Raw genomic sequence first — 23,679 nt, 5'->3', positions numbered from 1 at the left:
GATCAATTTCTTAAGGCTTAAGGCTTAAATTACCTATTGTAGACCTGACCTAAGGCCCAGTTCCACGATCCAGTTAATCCGAATTTAAGTAGTGAATGGACCAATCAGGACCCAGTTTAACGTATTAAACTTCGATTAACTCGAGTTGTGGAACCGGGCATAAAACAAGGAACTTATAGGTTGGTATTCATAGGCCGGTATTCATAGTCCGATCTTATATTTGAGATCGTCTTAAGTTCGAGCTTGAAATGCTACGCAGCTATTTGATTGGTTGAATGAGGTCTTAAGTCAACCTCCAAGCAGACTTAGGCCGGGTCTACAATAGACAATTTAAGACCTAAGTCTTAAGAAATTGACCAATCATAGTCAAGTATGAAGAGAATACTCGACTGTAATTGGTCAATTTCTTAAGGCTTAGGGCTTAAATTATCTATTGTAGATCCGGCCTTAAGACGATCTTAAATATAAGATCGGACTATGAATACCGGCCATAGTCCGGTCTTATATTTAAGATCATCTTAAGGTGCGGCCTCATTGACGCTAAAAAGTAGCGTCAACCATTGGTTGAACAAAGAGGTAAGTATAGTTGCTTCATTGTTCAACCAATGGTTGACGCTACTTTTTAGCGTCAATGAGGCCGCACCTTTAAGAATTCATTCCACCAATCAATAGCTGCATTGTAGCTATTTGATTGGTTGAATGCGTTCTTAAGATGATCTTAAATATAAGACCGGGCTATGAATACCGGCCATAAATATTTATATTTAACTTATAAATATTTCTTATATATGAGATGATATTTCTAATGAGTTCTATTATCTTTACGTTACGATTTTTTCTGTGCGTTGATTGAAGTTTAAATTTACGTACGGAGTTAAGTTTACGTCCTATACTTAACGTAACGTAATGCGATACGGAACACCTTGTGCGGAGGCCCTTAGATTAAATCATTACATTTACATATACAATTGTATAATTGTAAAAATTTTGCTTATAAAAACATCAAGTCTGATAGAGTTTTATATTTTGCGATTATAGAATTTAATATTTGAATTATACAATAATAATGGAGAAAGAGAGGTAAGTTGAACTTTTTTAATGAGTTTCTAGAGAAGATATAATTGTTGTTTTGTATTTTCAACTTTGTTAAAATTAATTAAACTATACTTTTCTTGTGCGAAACAACATATTTAATGAAAAAAAACTTGAATTTTTTATATTAAGAGCTAGTTAAAGTGTTACTTTTTAAGGTTAGAATTTAGAATTTCTAGGAATAAGCTACTACGAATATTTTTTTATTTCCATTCAGAATATAAATGTATCAAATATTTTTTTAAAAGATACGGATTACATTCTATATTTTCTAAAATATGCTTAATCTTAATTATATTTTTCTATTTATAATATGAAAATTGATTTACATATCACAAGACTTCGAATATGTATACTTTCATCGAAATTCGAGATAAAATATGTATGTCTTCAATATGTATGTGACAATATTTATCTTTCTTCACAGATTAACATGGACATTCCCAAGTACAACATGAAACTCATAATAACATCATTATGACATCATCATGATTTTATTTATCACTGAAAAGTTACCTAAACAAAAAATGATTAAAAAATGAATTAAAGATGACAAAAAGAATCATAAATTTTTAAGTTCAATAATCGCATTATATAATTTTAAAAAGATTATGCTGCTTAAATAAATTAAAATATACATGAATAATTAAATAAACAAGTAATTGCGTAATATATATAAAAATTGATATTATTATGATTGATTTTTAAAATTTCATACGCGAAGTATATATATTCTCCAACAGAATTCGCTAGAATTGTTTAATATCAAAAATAAATCACCAAAACATTGCCAAAAGTATATCAAATGAGATCATTATGATTTTTCTAAAATGACTTTTAGATGATGTCATAATGATCTCATTATGACGTCATCATGATTTTATTTATCACTTAAAAGTTATCTAAACAAATATGATTAAAAAATGAGTTAAAGATGACAAAAAGAATCATAAATTTTTAAGTTCAATAATCGCATTATATAATTTTAAAAAGATTATGTTGCTTAAATATAATTAAAATATACAGGAATAATTAAATAAACAAATAATTGCGTAATATATACAAAAAATGATATTATTATGACTGATTTTTAAAATTTCATACGGGAAGTATATATATTCTCCAACGAAATTTTTTTTAATATCCAAAGTAAGTCACCAAAACATTGCCAAAAGTACATCAAATGAAATCATTATGATTTTTCTAAAATGACTTTTAGGTGACGTCATAAAGCTCTCATTATGACGTTATCATGATTTTATTTATCACTTAAAAGTTACCTAAACATATATGATTAAAAAATGAGTTAAAGATGACAAAAAGAATCATAAATTTTTAAGTTCAATAATCGCATTATATAATTTTAAAAAGATTATGCTGCTTAAATATAATTAAAATATACATGAATGATTAAATAAACAAGTAATTGCGTAATATATACAAAAAATGATATTATTATGATTGATTTTTAAAATTTCATACGCGAAGTATATATATTCTCCAACAGAATTCGCTAGAATTGTTTAATATCAAAAATAAGTCACCAAAACATTGCCAAAAGTATATCAAATGAGATCATTATGATTTTTGTAAAATGACTTTTAGGTGACGTCATAATGATGTCATTATAAGTTTCATGTTCTATGGATATTCCTGGATAGATTATTATTGTGTAAAAAATATCTATTAGATCAAATTTTTTAGAAGTTTCAGTCTCAAAATAATACTACAAATATGAATATATAAATGTTTCATATTTTAGAGAAATCAATTTTTAAAAAAATTGCAATATTTTCATATTTTATAAACATACAAAACATATTTTATTCAAGCAAGCTATTGCTCTTGTTTTGTTTTTTTATATAATAGTTTAAATATTCGAGTTCTTGTTTAAATAGTCTATTTTTATATTTCAACAGAATATACAAATTTTGACAATATTATGCATGTTCTTTTTCCAATAGTGAATTTTATTAGAATATTGTATACTGCACTATATTACTAGTAAGTTGAATATCAATTACAATGTTTACAGATTTACAATGCTTCTTTTGGAACCAGGGGAAATATTTTTTGAAGATTATAGTGTTCAGATGAAAAAGCTAGATGCTAAATTTTCTGAAAATAAAAACTGGATGGAAGGGAGATTGAAGCTATGCTCTAAATCTTTGGTATTTGTCAATAAAGATATTAACCAGCCATTAATCAAGATTCAACTCAAAGAGACTATATTTGTGGAACAATGTACATCGAGCAATGATATAGCAGGGTAGAGCAAGTGCATATTGAATACAGCCAGAAACGCAGAAGGCAAAGAAAAAATGTATAGAGTAGGAAATATATAGGCTGAAATTTAGTTTTTTAAATATTTTAGCTTTTATCTGTCTCTCTTGCACTATTATGTACTTTGGCATTATTATTACAATTGTATATTTATTTATGTATATTTGAATTTACTTAGAGATATGCTGTCAGTGGAAAGTAAACAACATGTGGAAATGCTGGAGAAAAACATATTAGCACCATACAAATTTATACATCAAAATACTATATTTCGCTTCTGTTTCAATTATGCAAAAATAGAAGATTGCCTTCCACATATCTTACAATTACATAGAGCAGCAAGTTTAGCAACCGCAGAACAAAATGCTATGGTAATTTAAGTTAATGATTAACTTTTAAATCCTTTCAATCATATTTAAGGTTTATTAACCCATTTGCATCATACGAAAAAATGAAAAATAGTCTCTTATCACCAAATTTTTTTTAAATTAGATTTCGAAACATTGCAAAAAGTATTAAAAACTTAATTTTCCAGTGATTTGTGAAAGATGAAATGGAGAAAGAAGTTGATATATGTATTGATCTTTATAATAAGAATCATGTGTCGTGTGTCATATGTCGACTTCATGATAAGAATCCGTGCTCTGTAATAAAAGGATGAAAGAATTAAAAAATTAATTATGTAAGATGAAGAGAGTCTCAACGAAATTATTATGTACATAACTACATATGTTGATATTGAGAACAATCCACACTAATTGTTTTGTATGATAGTATTTGAAATGGTCAATGCATATAGCTACTTGACAGTTACCGATGATAAATTGTTTCTCTTCTCTTGTTTGTGATAAACAAACTACATAACGCTTTTGAGCTTTCCTCAATGAAGTTGTTTCAGTCTGAATTGGAAAATGTTGATTAGTAAATCTTGATGGTGAAGATGAACATGATGTAACTTTTCGTTTTTTTGTGGTATTTTTATTTTTTTAATATATTTTTCAATGATTTCTTCTACAAACTTTTATTTGAAGACACTGAACAGCACTATCTCTAATAGTTATAGTTACTTTATTATACTACTTTATAGTTACTACTTTATAGTTACTTTATAGTTACTATATTATACTACTTTATTCGGTACAAATAACTCTAAATTATTCACGCCAACTCATAATGTCATCTAAGAAAACAGTGCACTTTGGTGAAAATGACCAAACAATTGCGCGTATATATATATATACGCTGATGCAAATGGGTTAATATGGATATAATATTAAGGTTTTCTCATAAAATAATGCTTTTTGAAGATTATGGCTATTGTACACTCCAGACAATCACGAATATCTTTTGACACATCGTGGCTCGAAGATTTATACGAACAAGTAGTTTTAGAGACACAAGCAAACAAAGTATTACCACTTGTGGTAAATCCAGGCAGAGTATTATTGACTACTTCGAGAATTTATTTTCAACCGTATAATAATATGGATCAGGTAATTATCATTTTTTATTATAAATGGTTTTTTAATAGGATCTCTCTTTCTTTTCCATACGACATGAAAAGAAGAAATATATCGTATTAATTATAACATTGTTTATATTTCAGCATCCTGTTCTTAAGATTCAATTGAAAGATATACAAAATATTATAAGAAGAAGATTTCTATTGCGACAAGTGGTAAATATTTCATAATCCAATACTCTGCCATCATATACAGAGTGTCCCAAATGTCCCGAACCGGTCGAATATTTCATAAACTATGCACTTTAGAAAGAAATATTTCAGACAAAAGTTGTATGGCTTGAAGGGGGCCAGATGTGGCAATGATTTGACCTTGGAGAGTCATTTGAAGGTGACGTAAAGGTCACCTTCAATTTCTTAAATGGAACTCCCTATTTTTTATTACATATTCGTGTAGCTTATCTCGAGAGCTTTCCAAAGCACTGTAATAAAGTATTTCTTCATTGAGTACTTTTCGTGTTATAAGGCTTGAAGTCATTTCTTAATTTTACATAAACCATAAAATATTTAGTAAATGATTAAGGTAAGATAATCGAAAAATTAATATTTTACAAGATATTTTACGGTTTATGTAAAATTAAGAAATGATTTCAAGCCTCATAACTCGAAAAGTATTCAATGAAGAAATACTTTATTATAGTGTTTTGGAAAGCTCTCGAGATAAGCTACACGAATGTGTAATAAAAAATAGGGGATTCCATTTAAGAAATTGACGGTGATCTTCACGTGACTTTCAAATGACTCTCCCATGTCAAATCATTGCCACTATCTGATGGCCCCCTTCAAGCCATATAACTTTTGTCTGAAACATTTCTTTCTAAAGTGCATAGTTTTTGAAATATTCGACCGGTCCGGGACTTTTGGAACACTCTATATGTATATTTATATGCATGCGTATGCGTGTGTATGTCTAAAACTCTGTTCAGAATATGCAAACATAGATTTGATAAAAATTCGTCTATTTTCGCGCAAGTTAATCTCTCCTTAGAATGCTTAAAAAAACTAATAGTAGTGTTACTTTCTTCCCATTTTGCTCGTCTGAGCGCAAACTGTGGATTTTTCTCTCCCTGGACAAGTTACATACACTAATGCACGCGTGCGCGCACATACATACATACGTATAATACTTTAATAAAATTTTTATTATAAAGAGTAACAATATTAATGCAATATTGTTTGCAGGGTCTTGAAATTAAATGGGTGCGACAAGTTGATAATAAAATTGAACATTTATTTTTGTCATTTCAAAGTCAAGATGACAGAGATAAGTTATATGAAAATTTATTTAAACAATCGATGGTTTCTCTGGAAACTATACCTCAAAATCAAATTACAATGAGATGGCAAAATGGATATATATCGAATTATGATTATATTTTATATGTAAACAGGTAATTATAAGATTTTTTAAATTGATTATTAATAATATGATAAAGAGAAATACTAAATTATTTAAAGAGTATATTATATAATCTATTTTTTTTACAATGTTTCAGTTTGGCTGATAGAACATTTCACGATTTGACACAGTACCCAATATTTCCATGGATTATACAAGACTACACTTCTACGACATTAGATTTAAATGATACTAACGTTTATAGAGATCTTTCGAAACCTATTGGTGCATTAAATCCTTCTCGTTTAGAGAAATTAAAAGTATATGTGTTTTATATCAAATATTTTTTTTATATTAGATACGTATAATATATTTATTTAATATATAAGAATATATACAGGGTGATTCAGGACTTCTGCAACAAACTGTAAGGGACGATAGGTCTTGTAGAAAGAACCATTTTGTCTCAAATAATTCATGTTCTCTAGCACGTCATTTAGATGCTGAAGACCGCGAAGATCTTACGTATAGGCACGAAAGTGTTTTCCTCCGATTTTGATGAGCTTTTAATATGTTGTTTTCTAGACAAAAATAAGGGACATGTATTTTTTTATACGTGCCCCGCGTATTTAAAGAATAAAACACCCCTTTGAAAAACTCGATTTTTTTCTTTCGAGATGAATATTTCAGAAACTATATAAGAAATAGAAAAAAATTTTCAAATTAAAAGTTAAATGGCTTCAAGAGTATTTTACAACAATAACAAAAAAAAATTTATTTTTTTCATTTTTCAAAATAATTTTTCAAAATTTTTTTTTGTTATTGTAAAGTATTCTTGAAATCACTTAACTTTTAATTTGAAAAATTTTTTTCTATCTCATAGTTTCTGAAATATTCATCTCAAAAGGAAAAATCGATTTTTTTCAAAGAAGTGTTTTGACATGCGTATGGACACGTATAAAAAAATATGTATCCCTTATTTTTGTCTAGAAAACAACTTATTAAAAGCTCATCAAAATCGGAGGGAGATACTTCCGTACTTATAATTGTAAGACCTTCGCGGTCGCGTAGCATCTAAACGACGCGTTAGAAAACATGGGTTGTTTGACAAAAATGATCCTTCTTTCGTCCCTCACAGTTTGTTGCAGAAGTCCTGACTCATCCTGTGTATACAGGGTGTCCCATTTTAAAACTTAGATAATTCTTCAATGAAGCATTTTCAGCAAAAATGTTTCAGACAAAAGTTGTATGGTTTTGAAGGGGGACATAAGATGGTGTCATTAATTTGACCTTGAATAGTTACTTAAAGGTCACGTGAAGGTCACAATTCAACAGGTCTTCAATTTTTTAAATGGATCCGCCTACTTTTTACTGCATATTCTTACAACTTATCTCGAAAACTTTCCAAAACACTATAATTAAGTTAGTTTTCATTAAGTATTTCCCGAATTATGAAGCTTGAAATCATTTCTTAATTTTACGTAAACCGTAAAATATCTTGCTAAATATTCAATTAACAATTACATATATTTTTTTTTAAAACAACTATGTGTTTTCTTTACACCAATTGATTCCTCTTATTATTTTATACGTAAAAGAATTAAGGTAAGATAATCGAAAAATGAATATTTTACAAGATATTTTATGGTTTATGCAAAATTAAGAAATGATTTCAAGCCTCATAACTCGAAAAGTACTCAATGAAGAAATACTTTATTATAAAAGTGTTTTGGAAAACTCTCGAGATAAGCTACACGAATATGTAATAAAAAATAGGGGGTTCCATTTAAGAAATTAAAGGTAACCTTTACGTCACCTTCAAATGACTCTCCAAGGTCAAATCATTGCCACTATCTGGTGGCCTCCTTCAAGTCATACAACTTTTGTCTGAAACATTTCTTTCTAAAGTGCATAGTTTATGAAATATTCGACCGGTCTGAGACTTTTGGGACACCCTGTACACACACACACACACACACACACACAAGGTGTACAAAAAGTATGGAACTCCTTGAATAACTTGCAGAGATTTCATTTTAGTGAAAAATGTTAAATACAAAAGTTGTAGAGCTCTAAAATATCTATTTACTAGTTTTATCAGCATGACCATAAGTGGCATTATCAAGGTTACATGAAGGTCACCTTAAATTTTTTAAATGGAAATTCTTATTTCTTATTACATATTCTTGTAATCTACTATCTCGAAAGCTACATATGTAAAGTGTCTCTAATTTAAACGTCAAAATTTCATGTATAAAGGAATGATAAACTAAGAAAAAAAGCTCTTTCGAGATTTGTTCGTTTTTGCTCTATTTTGGAAAAAAAATCATAAAAGAGAAACAAAAAAGCTTTCGTTTTTTTCTTATTTACATTTATTATTCATCTATTTAATGAAAATACTGTTTAAATGCTGGCTTCTTGCAGCAATACAAACATTACATCTAGCATTGAGCACTCTAATTGTAACTAGACATTGTTCTGATATTTGGTGCACTACAGTTACGATTCAATCTCTTAGTCTTCAATTCTTCATTGCTGCAAGAGATTAGCATTTTAAACAGTATCTTCATTAAATAGATGATAACATGAATAAATAAATGTAAATAAATAAGAAAAAAACTTTTTGTTTCTTTTTTTGCGATTTTCAAAACGGATCAAAAACGAGCAAATCTCGAAATGACGTTTTTACTTACAATTAGTTTATCGATCTTTTACATGCTCACAAAGTTTGATATTTAAATTTGGAATACGTATGCGTGTGCGTGTGTATGTGTGCGCACATGTGTATATGTATATTTATTATATATAGAATATTTCAAATTTTTCTGTATATAATTTTTAAGTGTTTCTCGAGCTAAAGTAAACTTTATGCATATAAATATGAACATTTTTTACATTATTTCATGTTTCGATTCTCATTACTGTTTTAATGAAATATATATGTATATGTATTGAAGTGCAAAGCCAGTATTCTTTTTTTAATTTTCTATTTTTGCATTTTGCAGGAACGATATTTGGAAATGTCTGATCCAAAATTCTTATATGGTTCTCATTACAGTGCACCAGGTTTTGTACTATTTTATTTAGTACGGAAATACCCTCAGTATATGCTCTGTCTACAAAATGGAAGATTCGATCATCCAGATAGAATGTTTAACAGGTATATGTCAAACCTTTTTTTAACCCTTGGATACTAATTTTACAATATATACAATAATGATGCAATGTGAAAGGAATTTATGGCTATAGAAAATCATAATTTATATTTAAAAAATACACATTTTCATTTCGTAAGGAAAGGCAAAATATTATAAAAAACTTTTTAAAAAATGTAAGAGTGTCACATAATTACTTTGTCAAATGCGCAGAAACGATTTTATGTTTCACTTTTATCAACAAAAACACCTAACAGTATAGCCGACGTGTGGAAAAATGTTTTGGTGAACATGTCTGACTTTAAAGAATTGATACCGGAGTTTTATGACACGAGCAATACCGGTGACTTTCTAACAAATAATTATGGTATCGACTTTGGTTATCGGCACGATGGTACAAAGATAGGTGATGTACAAATTCCTCCTTGGGCAAAAGGTGAGAAATGATTATTTCTAATTTTATACAGTTTCAATCACAATGATAAATAATACAGGCCTGCGAAATTTAAGGTTTGATTAATTATAAAAAATCAGAGTAGGTGAATCTGATAAATTTTTTAATGCTGAAAATGAATCTGACCGCATAATTTCTCTAGCACGTCAGGTTTTTTAATAATTTAAATGGTTAATTAGTCTAAAAATGACTATTTCGGCAAATTTCATGAATTTATTATGAGGAAACCTAATTGTTTGAAATATTTCTGTCAATAGCATTGTGTAGTATTAGCCATTACCTTTCAAATCCATTTTCGATTGCTGCCGCACGATTTTTTTTTTGCTGAGATATACAAGTTATAAGACTGGTCATATATATCTACACAGAAAAATTTGTCTAATAGATATCTAATAAATGTCTAAATGTTTATATGAGGTCCATATCCTCTCTATAGTTAACTAATAGATGTATATACAGGGTGTCCCAAAAGTCCTGGACCGGTCGAATATTTCATAAACTATGCACTTTAGAAAGAAATGTTTCACACAAAAGTTGTATGGCTTGAAGGGGGCCATCAGATAGTGGCAATGATTTGACATGGGAGAGTCGTTTGAAAGTTACGTGAAGGTCACCGTCAATTTCTTAAATGGAACTTCCTATTTTTTATTAAATATTCTGGTAGCTCACGTCGAGAGCTTTCCAAAACACTATAATTAAGTTAGTTTTCATTAAGTACTTTCCAAATTATGAGGCTTGAAATCATTACTTAATTTTACAACCGTAAAATATCTTGTAAAATATTCATTTTTCGATTATCTTACCTTAATACTTTTATGTACAAAATAATGAGAGGAATCAATGTCAAATCATTGCCACTATCTGATGGCCCCCTTCAAGCCATATAACTTTTGTCTGAAACATTTCTTTCTAAAGTGCATAGTTTATGAAATATAAATATTCGACCGGTCCGGGACTTTTGGGACACCCTGTATACACACACACACAAGGTGTACAAAAAGTATGGAACTCCTTGAATAACTTGCAGAGATTTCATTTTAGTGAAAAATGTTAAATACAAAAGTTGTAGAGCTCTAAAATATCTATTTACTAGTCTTATCAGCATGACCATAAAGTAGCATTATCAAGGTTACATGAAGGTCATCTTAAATTTTTTAAATGGAAATTCTTATTTCTTATTACATATTCATATATATACTCTTAATATACTCTATAACATATACTCTTGTAATTTATCTCGAAAGCTACATATGTAAAGTGCTAGCCTATAAATGGGATATTAAAATCATAAACACATATTCTTTCTCTTTTCCTAAAGAATATTTAAATAATAGCAAAAAGGTATATAAATGATATGATAAATATTTATTTATTAATTTATATTTATAATATATTTATAATATATTTATAATATATTAATAATACCCAGATAGCAAAATCGGATAGAGCACGTTTTGCAATTTATGTGCTGCATACTATGTCAGCAGAATGGTGTCAATATTCTAGCAAAATATGCCGTTTCAGTTAATGTTGTCAGAAACACAGCAAAAGTTGAGCATAATGTGCGTTACGATGAAATGATAGAAATGCAGCAGAAATAAAGCAGAGTTTTACCAGCATAAATAGAACAATTCAATGCTGGAATAATGTGTCGGCAGAATGCATACTGAGAGTACGCATAATCTGTTGTCACAGTGTAATAGCAAAATCTCACCAGAAATATCAAACTTGTGCAAGCACGCTATGACAGCAGAAACACAGCAGCAATGCAGCATGCTCTGCCGTCATACGATGACATTTAATTTTTAAAATACAGGATCTGTGCGACGCAATTTGACAACAGATTGTCGGCAGAAATCGAGCAGGATCTGTGCACAATCTCTGATAGCAGATTGATGGCAGAAACGGAACAGAGTTTGCATGATTCGATAGTTCCTTCACTTACCGCTACGTGAGCTGTTCTTTCTCGTAATTGAATTTCTGTCAGAAATATATATAAAGTCGCGAATATGAATAAAAGAAAAATTGAATTAGTCTTTCACTATATGAGATATAACTACGATATAACATATTACATATATGTCATTTTCTAAAAAAATTCTAATTAACTTGCTGATAATATTGTTATTTGGCATCTGTAATAATCCATTTTGTTGCATTTATATAACATTAATAAAAGTAAGCGCAAATCTTGTTGAAATTTCTGCTGTCAATTTGTCATCAGGTTGCATGCGCAGATTCTGCTCGGTTTCTGCTGACAATCTAACATCAAATTGCACGCGTAGATCCTGCTCAATTTCTGCTGTTATATCATGACGGCACACTGTGCTTCACTTCTGCTGCATTTCTGCCATCACATCATATTGGCACATCGTGTTGGGAAAAAAGAAACTTAATGAGGACACAGCTGAGCGATATCTGCTGCAAATTCATGATTGAATCTGCTGTTATACTGCTGGCATACTGCTAGCATTTTGCTATCTGGGATAATAATATAAAAAATATATTTTAGATATTTTAGATAGATTTTTAGAAGCTTGCCTGGAAAACTTTTTTGCATAATGGAAACGTCATCTTAGACAATTTTTAGATAAGATGATATATATTTTTCATCTAAGATAAAGATAAAGATACTTTGTATTTCTTCATTTAGTTAAAGATAAAGATGATCTATTTCTTTATCTAGATGATTATCTAGATAATTTTATCTAGATACCAGCAAACACTGACGTCATACATGTATCACAGAAGATAAAATAAATATCCATGCAGAAATAAATATCAATACATAATAGTAAACGTATTTATATTAATAATAAATGTATCTTTATAAATATCTACTGAATGTTGTACGGATATTTGCGGAATATTGGTTTACATATCCTATAGATATTAAACTTCGAATTGCGGACATTTGGATATCTCAGCATCTCTAATAACTTTTTTTATATGTTCATTTTATATGTTCCTTAGCGCCTATAAAGGATATCTAATGGATGTCTTATACCCATTATTTTCCATATGGATAGTTGTCCAATAAGCCATTCCAATTCAACGTATTTTATCTCTTTGTGTTATCAGGAATCAAAATTTGGATAAAAACATAAATTTTTAACGCCGTCTGTTATTTTTTAATATTAAAAATAGCGCTTCCAATATGACGAACAGCATTACGATAAAAAGATATAAAATATTTAGAAAAATTTATCAAAATGTGTGTAACAACTGTATTAGATATATATATTTACAATATTTTTTTCGACAACCCAACCTGATATATGTAAGCTTTTTTAAATTTCAAGATGATGGATCTGCCATACTGATGTCTATGTAAATTTTCTTTAACGTAAATTTTCTTATAACTTCATACTTGTATATCTCAATGAAAAAAAATCGTGCAACGTCAATCGAAAATGGATTTGAAAGGTGAAGACTAGTATTACCCCACCAATACATAAACGTTATGTAAGCGTTTCAGAAACGTTCGAACGTTTACGTTCATAAAACGTGCAAATGTCCAAAACCTGGTCAAACGTTTGCTCATGGTTATCATAAAAGTTTGACGAACGTTGTCACAAAACGTTTGTGAAACGTTTCTTGGAAACGTATCTCAAGAAAAATAAAACATAGGCTATAATCACACCCCTAACAGCACATGTAGATACTGAGAATGTTCGAAGAATATCGCAAAAGTACAATGCATATATTCTCAGAACATTCGAGATACATACTATGATATATTAAGTACCCAGATAGCAAAATCGGATAGAGCACGTTTTGCAATTTATGTGCTGCATACTATGTCAGCAGAATGCTGTCAATATTCTAGCAAAATATGCCGTTTCAGTTAATGTTGTCAGAAACACAGCAAAAGTTGAGCATAACGTGCGTTACGATGTAATGATAGAAATGCAGCAGAAATAAAGCAGAGTTTTACCAGCATAAATAGAACAATTCAATGCTGGAATAATGTGTCGGCAGAATGCATACTGAGAGTACGCATAATCTGTTGTCATAGTGTAATAGCAAAATCTCATCAGAAATATCAAACTTGTGCAAGCACGCTATGACAGCAGAAACACAGCAGCAATGGAGCATGCTCTGCCGTCATACGATGACATTTAATTTTTAAAATACAGGATCTGTGCGACGCAATTTGACAACAGATTGTCGGCAGAAATCGAGCAGGATCTGCGCACAATCTCTGATAGCAGACTGATGGCAGAAACGGAACAGGGTTTGCATGATTCGATAGTTCCTTCACTTACCGCTACGTGAGCTGTTCTTTCTCGTAATTGAATTTCTGTCAGAAATATATATAAAATCGCGAATATGAATAAAAGAAAAATTGAATTAGTTTTTCACTATATGAGATATAACTACGATATAACATATTACATATATGTCATTTTCTAAAAAAATTCTAATTAACTTGCTGATAATATTGTTATTTAGCATCTGTAATAATCCATTTTATTGCATTTATATAACATTAATAAAAGTAAGCGCAAATCTTGTTGAAGTTTCTGCTGTCAATGCGCAGATTCTGCTCGGTTTCTGCTGACAATCTAACATCAAATTGCACGCGTAGATCCTGCTCGATTTCTGCTGTTATATCATGACGACACACTGTGCTTCATTTCTGCTGCATTTCTGCCATCACATCATATTGGCACATCGTGTTGGGAAAAAAGAAACTTAAGGAGGACACAGCTGAGCGATATCTGCTGCAAATTCATGATTGAATCTGCTGTTATACTGCTGGCATACTGCTAGCATTTTGCTATCTGGGTATATACTAAGAATGCTCTAATATCCGCCTATTTTGGTTAATAGTAAATACTGAGAATATCTTGCAGTATAATTCATATATGTAATATAAATACTTTTGATAAATGCCGTAAACGCACACACTATTTCTCATTTTAATTTCAAATAATCTTTTTAATATTCTGAATCCCAATCAAGAATCCAGAACAACTAAATTACTAAACAAATTTTAAATTAAGTCAGCTTATTATAAATTAAACTGACTAAAAAGAAAAAAGAAGAAACTTTAGAACTCATGTTAAATGCCAGTCCTTTATGTCCATTTCACCAAAATTAAACTACGAGTTTGGTAGCGCGCGTGGCGGCAAAATGAGGAAACACATGCAATATTATAGAATATCCGGAAAATATATGAGAAAGAATATACTAATACGCGAGATATTCAAAGTATATTCTGAGAATATATGAAAAATAATATACAACAAGAGATGTTATGGGATTATTCTCAATATATTATATCTGTAATGTATATTTACAGTATAAGTATAGAATATTCGAATGATATCATGTGCTGTTAGGGACCAGATCAGACAAGACTGTCTCAGTCAAAAATTCTTCTCAGAAAAAAAAGTCATCTTCAATTTTTTTGTTTATTTAAAAATTTTTTGACTAAGACAGTCTTATATGATTCGGTATGATGCTAGCTAAACATATAAATATATATAGTTAGATGTTTTTTATTTAAATTATATAGTAAGATTATTTATATAGTTAGATGTTTTTTTATTTAAATTATTTTTAAATTATTTAAAATATATAAAATAAAATATATAGGCATATAAAAAAATTCAAGAAAAATATTCTATTCAATATTAGAAACATCAGCATTATTTGGACTTAACTGTCCTACACAGGACGTTCTTATCATTAAAGAAGCAAACCATTCGGCAGGTTAGCAAACCAAATACGTTTTTTAAACGTTTTTTAAACGATTCCATAACGTTTATATGTTGGTGGAGTATATGATGCCATTGGCAGAAATATTTCAAAAAATTTGGTTCTTCCAATAAATTCATGAAATTGGCCAAAATTGCCATTTTTGGACTGTTTAACTATATATATATATATATATATATATATATATATATATATATATATATTACTTGAAAACTTAATGTACTAGAAATTCTGCGGTCAAATTCATTATCAGCGTCAAAAAATCTATCAGATTTATCTATTCTGCTTTTTGTAACTGACCTTCGCAGGCCTATGTCGCACGTTCTTATTCATATAAATCTCAAATTATATAATAATAAGTAAATAAACAATAATACTAAGTATATAATATAATAAATTATACAGGGTGACCCATTTTAACTTAGGCAGCCAAATAACTCGAAAAATAAGCACACTACGAAAAAATGGTTAGAATCAAAATTTCGTCATTTCGAGGGGGACGTACAATGACGTTAAAATCAGCCCGCCACCCCTCCCCCTAGGCGGTGAGGGGGGGCAAGTTTGAAATCTTAAATGGGAACCCCTATTTTTCATTGCATATTCTTGTAGCTTATCTCGAGAGCTTTCCAAAACACTATAATTAAGTACCTTTTTATTAAGTACTTTTTGAGTTATAAGGCTTGAAATAATTTCTTAATTTTACATAAACCATAAAATATCTAGTAAACCATTCATTTTTCGATTATCTTACCTTCATACTTTTATGTACAAAATAATGAGAGGAATCAATTGGTGTAAAGAAAACATACAGTTGTTTTTAAGAAAAAATATGGAATTGTTAATTGCAAATTACATATTTTTTCTTGGTTTACTAGATATTTTATGGTAATTTTTATGGTTTACTAGATATTTTATGGTAATTTTTATGGTTTACTAGATATTTTATGGTAATTTTATGGTTTATGTAAAATTAAGAAATTATTTCAAGCCTTATAACTCAAAAAGTACTTAATAAAAAGGTACTTAATTATAGTGTTTTGGAAAGCTCTCGAGATAAGCTACAAGAATATGCAATGAAAAATAGGGGTTCCCATTTAAGATTTCAAACTTGCCTCTTCTCACCGCCCAGGGGGAGGGGTGGGGGGGCTGATTTTAACGTCATTGTACGTCCCCCTCGAAATGACGAAATTTTGATTGTAACCATTTTTTCGTAGTGTGCTTATTTTTCGAGTTATTTGGCTGCCTAAGTTAAAATGGGTCACCCTGTAATACCCATATAAACAATATTTTCCAGTTTAACAAATATTATTATTTTATCATTATTTATATTTTAAATATTTTTAATAAAATAAAAATAAAGTAAAAAGAATAATATAATAATAAAAAATTTGTTCTTCCACAAAATTCGTAAATGATTAATTATACATATTATGAAAGATACACGTATAATTTAATATTCAAACAAAATTTAATAGTTTATTAATTGATTTTAGGACCATCCGATTTTGTACAACAATTAAGAAATGCCTTAGAAAGCGATTATGTTTCTCAAAACCTTCATCATTGGATTGACTTAATTTTTGGATATAAACAAAGAGGAATTGAAGCTGAAAAGGCTGACAATGGTAAAAATTCTATATACAGGGTCCTCAAAAAGTCCCGGAACGCTAAAATATTTTGAAGATCAACTATAATGAAAAATATGTAACGAACAAAGTTGTAGGACTAAATAAAATGTACCTAATAATGATAAAGAATTTGACCTTGGATGAAATACTCAAAGTCATATGAAGATCAAGTTGATTTTTTTTAAATGAAACTCCCCATTTTTTATTGCATATTCTTATAGCTTATTTCAAGAGCTTTCCAAAACATTATAATTAAGTATTTTTTCACTAGGTACATCTCGAGTTATGAGGCTTGAAATCATTTTTGAATTTTACATAAACTGTAAAATATCTTGTAAAATATTCATTTTTCGATTATCTTACCTTAATACTTTTATGTACAAAATAATGAGAGGAATCAATTGGTGTATAGAAAACACATGACTTCATCCAAAGTCAAATTCTTATCATTATTAGGTACATTTTATTTAGTTCTACGACTTTGTTCCTTACATATTTTTCATTATAGTTGATTGTTTTTGAGATATTTTAGCATTCCGGGACTTTTTGAAGACCCTGTATATCTTTATTCTTCATTTAAATTGTATACATCTTTATGTATGAGCTTGTGCGGGACGGGATCTGATAGCTCACGGGATCCGATAGCCCTAATTGACCAATTCAAAATAGGCCTCTCTGATTGGTTAATCGTTGCTGGTTACCCTAGGCACAGGTCGATATGATTGGCAGTGGGCAATCGGGTTCGTGAGCAAACGGGACCCTCCCGCTTGTGCGTATAAACATGTATGGAGAAAGGGGGAAGAAGGAAAGAAGGAACAGGAAAGGTAGAAAGAAAGGAGAAATAGGGAGAAGGGGAATAAGAAGAAGGGAGAGAAGAAAAAAGGGAAAAAAAGAAAAAAAGTGAGAGGAAAAAGAGGAAAAGTGAATATGCCTAGATAACCAAATCTGTTAGAACAGATTTTCGTCAAATGCCCATTACAAATTTTAAAGGCAGAAGGATTACAGTTTGTAGAAAGAAACTGATATATTTGATTATGTTGCCAGCATGTCAGCAGAAATACAACAAAATCTGTTCACATGACTAAACAAAAGATTGTCAACAGAAACAAACAGAACTTGTTGATATAACTAACGGCAGATTGATAGTAAAAATTGAACAGGATCTGTACAGCGCAATTTGACAACAGATTGTCGGGAGAAACCGAATAGGATCTGCGCAATGAAATTTGATGTCAAATTATCGGCAGAAATCGAGTAAAGCCTGCAGATATAATTGATGGCAGATTGATAGCAGAAATTTAATAGGATCTGTGACACAATTTGATAGCAAATTGATAACAAAAATCGAGCAAGATATGCGCACACAATCTCTAATAGCAGATTGATGACAGAAACGGAATAGGGTTTGTATGATTCGATAGTTCCTTCACTTACCACTACGTGAGCTGTACTTTCTCGTAATCAAATTTCTATCAGAAATATACAGTGTCCCAAAAGTCCCGGACCGGTCGAATATTTCATAAACTATGCACTTTAGAAAGAAATATTTCAAACAAAAGTTGTATGGCTTGAAGGGCGCCATCAGATAGTGGCAATGATTTGACATGAGAGAGTCATTTGAAAGTCATGTGAAGATGACCGTCAATTTCTTAAATGGAACTTCCTATTTTTTACTACATATTCATGTAGCTTATCTCGAGAGCTTTCCAAAACACTATAATTAAGTATTTCTTCATTGAATATTTTTCGAGTTATGAGACTTGAAATCATTTCTTAATTTTGCATAAACCATAAAATATCTAGTAAAATATTCATTTTTCGATTATCTTACTCCAATACTTTTATGTACAAAATAATGAAAGGAATCAATTGGTGTAAAGAAAACACATAGTTGTTTTAAAAAAAAATATGTAATTTGCAATTAAAAATTATTTTATACATAAAAGTATTAAGGTAAGATAATCGAAAAATGGATATTTTACAAGATATTTTATGGTTTATGCAAAATTAAGAAATGATTTCAAGCCTCATAACTCGAAAAGTACTCAATGAAGAAATATTTTATTATAGTGTTTTGACAAGCTCTCGAGATAAGCTACCAGAATATTTAATAAAAAATAGGGGGTTCCATTTAAGAAATTGACGGTGATCTTTACGTGACTTTCAAATGATGACTCAAAGGATGACTCTCCCATGTCAAATCATTGCCACTATCTGATGGCTCCCTTCAAGCCATACAACTTTTATTTGAAACATTTCTTTCTAAAGTGCATAGTTTATGAAATATTCGACCGGTCCGGGATTTTTGGGACACTCTGTATATAAAGTCGCGATTATTAATAAAAGATCAAAAATATAGTAACTATTTCTATCACTTTAATTTCTGATACAAGCAGATGAGATTCAGAATATTAATCTGATTGGAATCAATAGGATAAATAGAAAATTATTCATTTAGACCCAGTTCCACGACTTATTCTAATTATTCTTCTTATTTACATTATGTTTCAAATCCATTGTATCCAATCGAACGTCATACATCGGACATTGAACGCAATGTAAATCCTCCTTTAATGAATTGAACTTCAGTTAAAGTAAGTTGTGGAACTGGACCTTACTGTCTATTTGAAGCATAAAGGAAGAATTCAATTCTAAATAAATTATATCATTTTTTTATAAGTTAAATTTAATTACTTTCATCATTTATTTTATTATTAATTTAATTAAATTGAACTAGTCCTTCACTATGGGAGATATAACTGCGATATATAACATATATTATACATATTATATGTTATATTAGAAGAAAATTGTAATTAAATTCGATAATAGTTTTATTTAGCATGTGTAATAATCAATTTTATTGCATTTATATTATATATTTATATGAATGATCAGAAGCTACAGATCTTGCTCAATTTTTGTTGACAATCTGCTGTTAGATTCTGTGAGCAGATTTTGACAACAAATCGTGAGCCTATTGCGAACATAACGGATGTCAATCTGCTAGCAACTTTTGTGGAAATCTGTCGCCAATCTACTGACAAATTGCGCGCATTTTGTTTACCGCGGGTATATTCATAGAGAATATACAAGGTGTCTCATTTTAATTGTCTACCTAATATCTCTTAAATGACACATTTTCGTAAAAAATCAAAATTAGAATTTAGAATGGGAAAAAACAGGGATATTAGTTTGATCTTAGGTGTAAGTGCTAAAGCCATGGTGGAGATTAACCTTGTTTTTTTAAATGAAACTACTCTAATTTATTCATATAAATCAATTTCTCACAATATTTAATTTCCTCATAAAAAATTATATAAATAGGATAGTAAAATATTGAATAATTTGATGATATTTTTTTAAAGATACTTTAAATTGCCAACTTTTAATTTAAACTTTCGCATGATTTTAACATTTACACCTATGTCAGACTAATTCTTATCCTTTTTTCCTCTTCAAATCTTATATCTCTACTTTTGTCTGAAATATTTTTCATGAAAATGCGCTATTTAAAAAATATTCGAGATAATTAAAATGAGACGCTCTGTATATTAATTACAATAAAAATCAAAAATTAAACTAAACATATAAATATAGCTAAAAACTTAATATAACTTAAATATAACTAAACATATAAAATATTAAAATATACAGCCCGGGAAAAAAAAGTCCATATAAAATTGGCTATATATGGATTTTATCAATATCTAATTATGTTTTGCCAAATATAGTTATATATGATATCATATATGAATAAATATTATCAGATCTGAAAATTACAGTACTTTTCTCACTTTTCAATATAATTTTTAAGAAAAATTATATTTGTCTATATAATAAAATATTACTTAGCTGCTCCATAATAATATAAATATAACTGTTGTTTTTAAATATTGCATAATAATTAATTAAATATATAATGCAATATATAATTTTTAGGAAAAATTATATTTGTCTATATAAAAAAAGGTAAAATCATATATAATCTTAAATGATTATATATAATATCATATATGATTTATATCAAAGCACACATAAAACTAACCTTTGCTTTGGTTTTATACATGTTTAGATATAATATCAGTATCATTATCTGACTATGTCTGATTGTACAAAATGACGTGAGGTATCTAATATCATTTTTTATGATCAGAAATGGTCAGAGAGGGACATCATATCTAAGCATATACAAAAATGTATGCTCTGATAAAATCATATGTGATATTACATATAATCATTTAAGACTATATAATTTTCCTTTGTTTTTATATATAAATTGACATGGACTTTTTTCCGCGAGAGGGTGTCTCAGATCATCCCTACACACCTTTTAAAATGAAAATAAATGGCTTTTATCAAAAATCGCGAACAATTTTTAAGTAAATCTTAAAATTAACCTTGAAAGTAACTGATAAACTTTCAAGGTCAATTTTAAGATTGACGGAGACACTTTTAGAAAAAACGTTTAACACAAAAGTTTCTTATTTTTTCACGTATAATTCGAATATGTAATAAAAAGCACCATATTTCCCTAAAAAAATTCAACTTCCGATCTGGATGGCGTATTTCCGGTCGGAATCAAAAGTTGAAAATATCACCATTTGATAGAGCGTACTCGATTTAAAAATTGTTCGCGATTTTTGATAAAAACCATTTATTTTCATTTTAAAATGGGTGTACGAATGGTCTGGGACATCCTGTATAAACAGAAACAGAAAGCGGCGGATTTCTTATAAAAGATATTTGCTTTAATTGCAGTATTCTTCCATTTATGCTATGAAGGAGCAATAGATTTAGACACCGTACGAGATATAAATGATAGACATGGACTCGAAGTGCAAATTATGGAGTTTGGTCAAATACCAAAGCAAGTTTTTACTTTACCACATCCTAAACGTTTAGCATCAGCTTCAAACTTATTACATGGTAAAACATTATTGACTTTGCCAGAAACATTGGCTTCAGGTATTGTGTCTTATATATTTCTCTTTTACACATACACATTATATACAGGGTGTCCCAAAAGTCCCGGACCGGTCGAATATTTCATAAACTATGCACTTCAGAAAGAAATGTTTCGGACAAAAGTTGTATAGCTTGAAGGGGGCCATCAGATAGTGGCAATGATTTGACCTTCGAGAGTCATTTGAAGGTGACGTAAAGGTCATCTTCAATTTCTTAAATGGAACCTCCTATTTCTTATTACATATTCGTGTAGCTTATCTCGAGAGCTTTCCAAAACACTAAAACAAAGTATTTTTTCATTGAGTACTTTTCGAGTTATGAGGCTTGAAATCATTTCTTAATTTTGCATAAACCATAAAATATCTAGTAAAATATTCATTTTTCGATTATCTTACCTTAATATTTTTACGTACAAAATAATGAGAGGAATTAATTGGTGTAAAGAAAACACATAGTTGTTTTTAAAAAAAAATGTAATTGTTAATTGCAAATTACATATTTTTTTCTTAAAAACAACTATGTTTTTTCTTTACACCAATTGGTTCCTCTCATTATTTTGTACATAAAAGTATTATAAGGTAAGATAATCGAAAAATGAATATTTTACAAGATATTTTACGGTTTATGTAAAATTAAGAAATGATTTCAAACCTCATAATTCGGAAAGTACTTAATGAAAACTAACTTAATTATAGTGTTTTGGAAAGCTCTCGAGATAAGCTACACGAATATGTAATAAAAAAATAGGGGGTTCCATTTAAGAAATTGAAGGTGATCTTTACGTCACCTTCAAATGACTCTCCAAGATCAAATCATTGCCACTATCTGATGGCCCCCTTCAAGCCATACAACTTTTGTCTGAAACATTTCTTTTCTGAAGTGCATAGTTTATGAAATATTCGACCGGTCCGGGACTTTTGGGACTCCCTGTATACAGGATGGCCCCGAACGTTCCAGCCAGACTTTGAGATCTTATAGAAAATTTAATTCTGAACAAAAAATTGCCTATAAATGGATCGAAAAATGCTTCCTTAAGAAGTTATCGCTCAAAAACCTCTAATGAAGGAAGAGCAAAAGGTGAAAAGAAAATGAAATAAAAAGAAAATGAAACTAAATAAATTTCTTGAAAAAAACGATAAAAATAAAAAATAAAAATCTTTTTCTTTTATGAAAATAAAATAATTTTTTTTTAAATTAATATTTTAGTAATAGCACGTAATAGTAGAAAATGAATAAAGACGTTTTTCAAGAAATTTATTTAGTTTCAATTTCTTTTTATTTCATTTTCTTTTCACTTTTTACTCTTCCTTCATCAGAGGTTTTTGAGCGATAACTTCTTAAGGAAGCATTTTTCGACCCATGTTTATAGGAAGTTTTTTGTCCAGAATTAAATTTTCTATATAAACTCAAAGTCTGGCTGGAACGTTCGGGGCCACCCTGTATATACCCAACAAACACAGAACATTGCTGCAATGTTGTAATATTGCTGCAATATTACTGCAATATTCTGT

At 29.3% G+C, this 23,679-nt stretch overlaps 1 protein-coding gene across 7 annotated transcripts in view; it reads left to right on the top strand.

Annotated features, from left to right (window-relative positions):
- Window positions 1-804: 804 nt before the first annotated feature.
- The window catches only part of LOC105256525 (protein FAN), a 46,947-nt gene continuing 24,072 nt past the window's right edge, over window positions 805-23,679 (top strand). For 3 of the 7 annotated variants that reach the window (XM_025407776.1, XM_025407774.1, XM_025407775.1), the window contains exons 1-11: window positions 805-1,080; window positions 3,128-3,361; window positions 3,554-3,746; window positions 4,683-4,868; window positions 4,982-5,053; window positions 6,080-6,288; window positions 6,394-6,556; window positions 9,242-9,396; window positions 9,649-9,827; window positions 17,066-17,197; window positions 21,962-22,168. In XM_025407776.1, coding sequence (XP_025263561.1) covers window positions 1,067-1,080; window positions 3,128-3,361; window positions 3,554-3,746; window positions 4,683-4,868; window positions 4,982-5,053; window positions 6,080-6,288; window positions 6,394-6,556; window positions 9,242-9,396; window positions 9,649-9,827; window positions 17,066-17,197; window positions 21,962-22,168 — 1,744 coding nt within the window. In that variant the 5' untranslated portion in view covers window positions 805-1,066. Of the gene's footprint in view, window positions 1,081-3,127; window positions 3,423-3,553; window positions 3,747-4,682; window positions 4,869-4,981; window positions 5,054-6,079; window positions 6,289-6,393; window positions 6,557-9,241; window positions 9,397-9,648; window positions 9,828-17,065; window positions 17,198-21,961; window positions 22,169-23,679 lie in introns of those variants that run through there. The other 4 variants (XM_025407770.1, XM_025407771.1, XM_025407773.1 and 1 more) reach the window with 4 other exon arrangements.

The sequence above is a fragment of the Camponotus floridanus genome, unplaced genomic scaffold, assembly GCF_003227725.1.
Source record: "Camponotus floridanus strain SB8 unplaced genomic scaffold, Cflo_v7.5 scaffold189, whole genome shotgun sequence".
Lineage (NCBI taxonomy): Eukaryota > Metazoa > Arthropoda > Insecta > Hymenoptera > Formicidae > Camponotus > Camponotus floridanus.
This window is presented reverse-complemented; position numbering and strand designations above follow the sequence as displayed.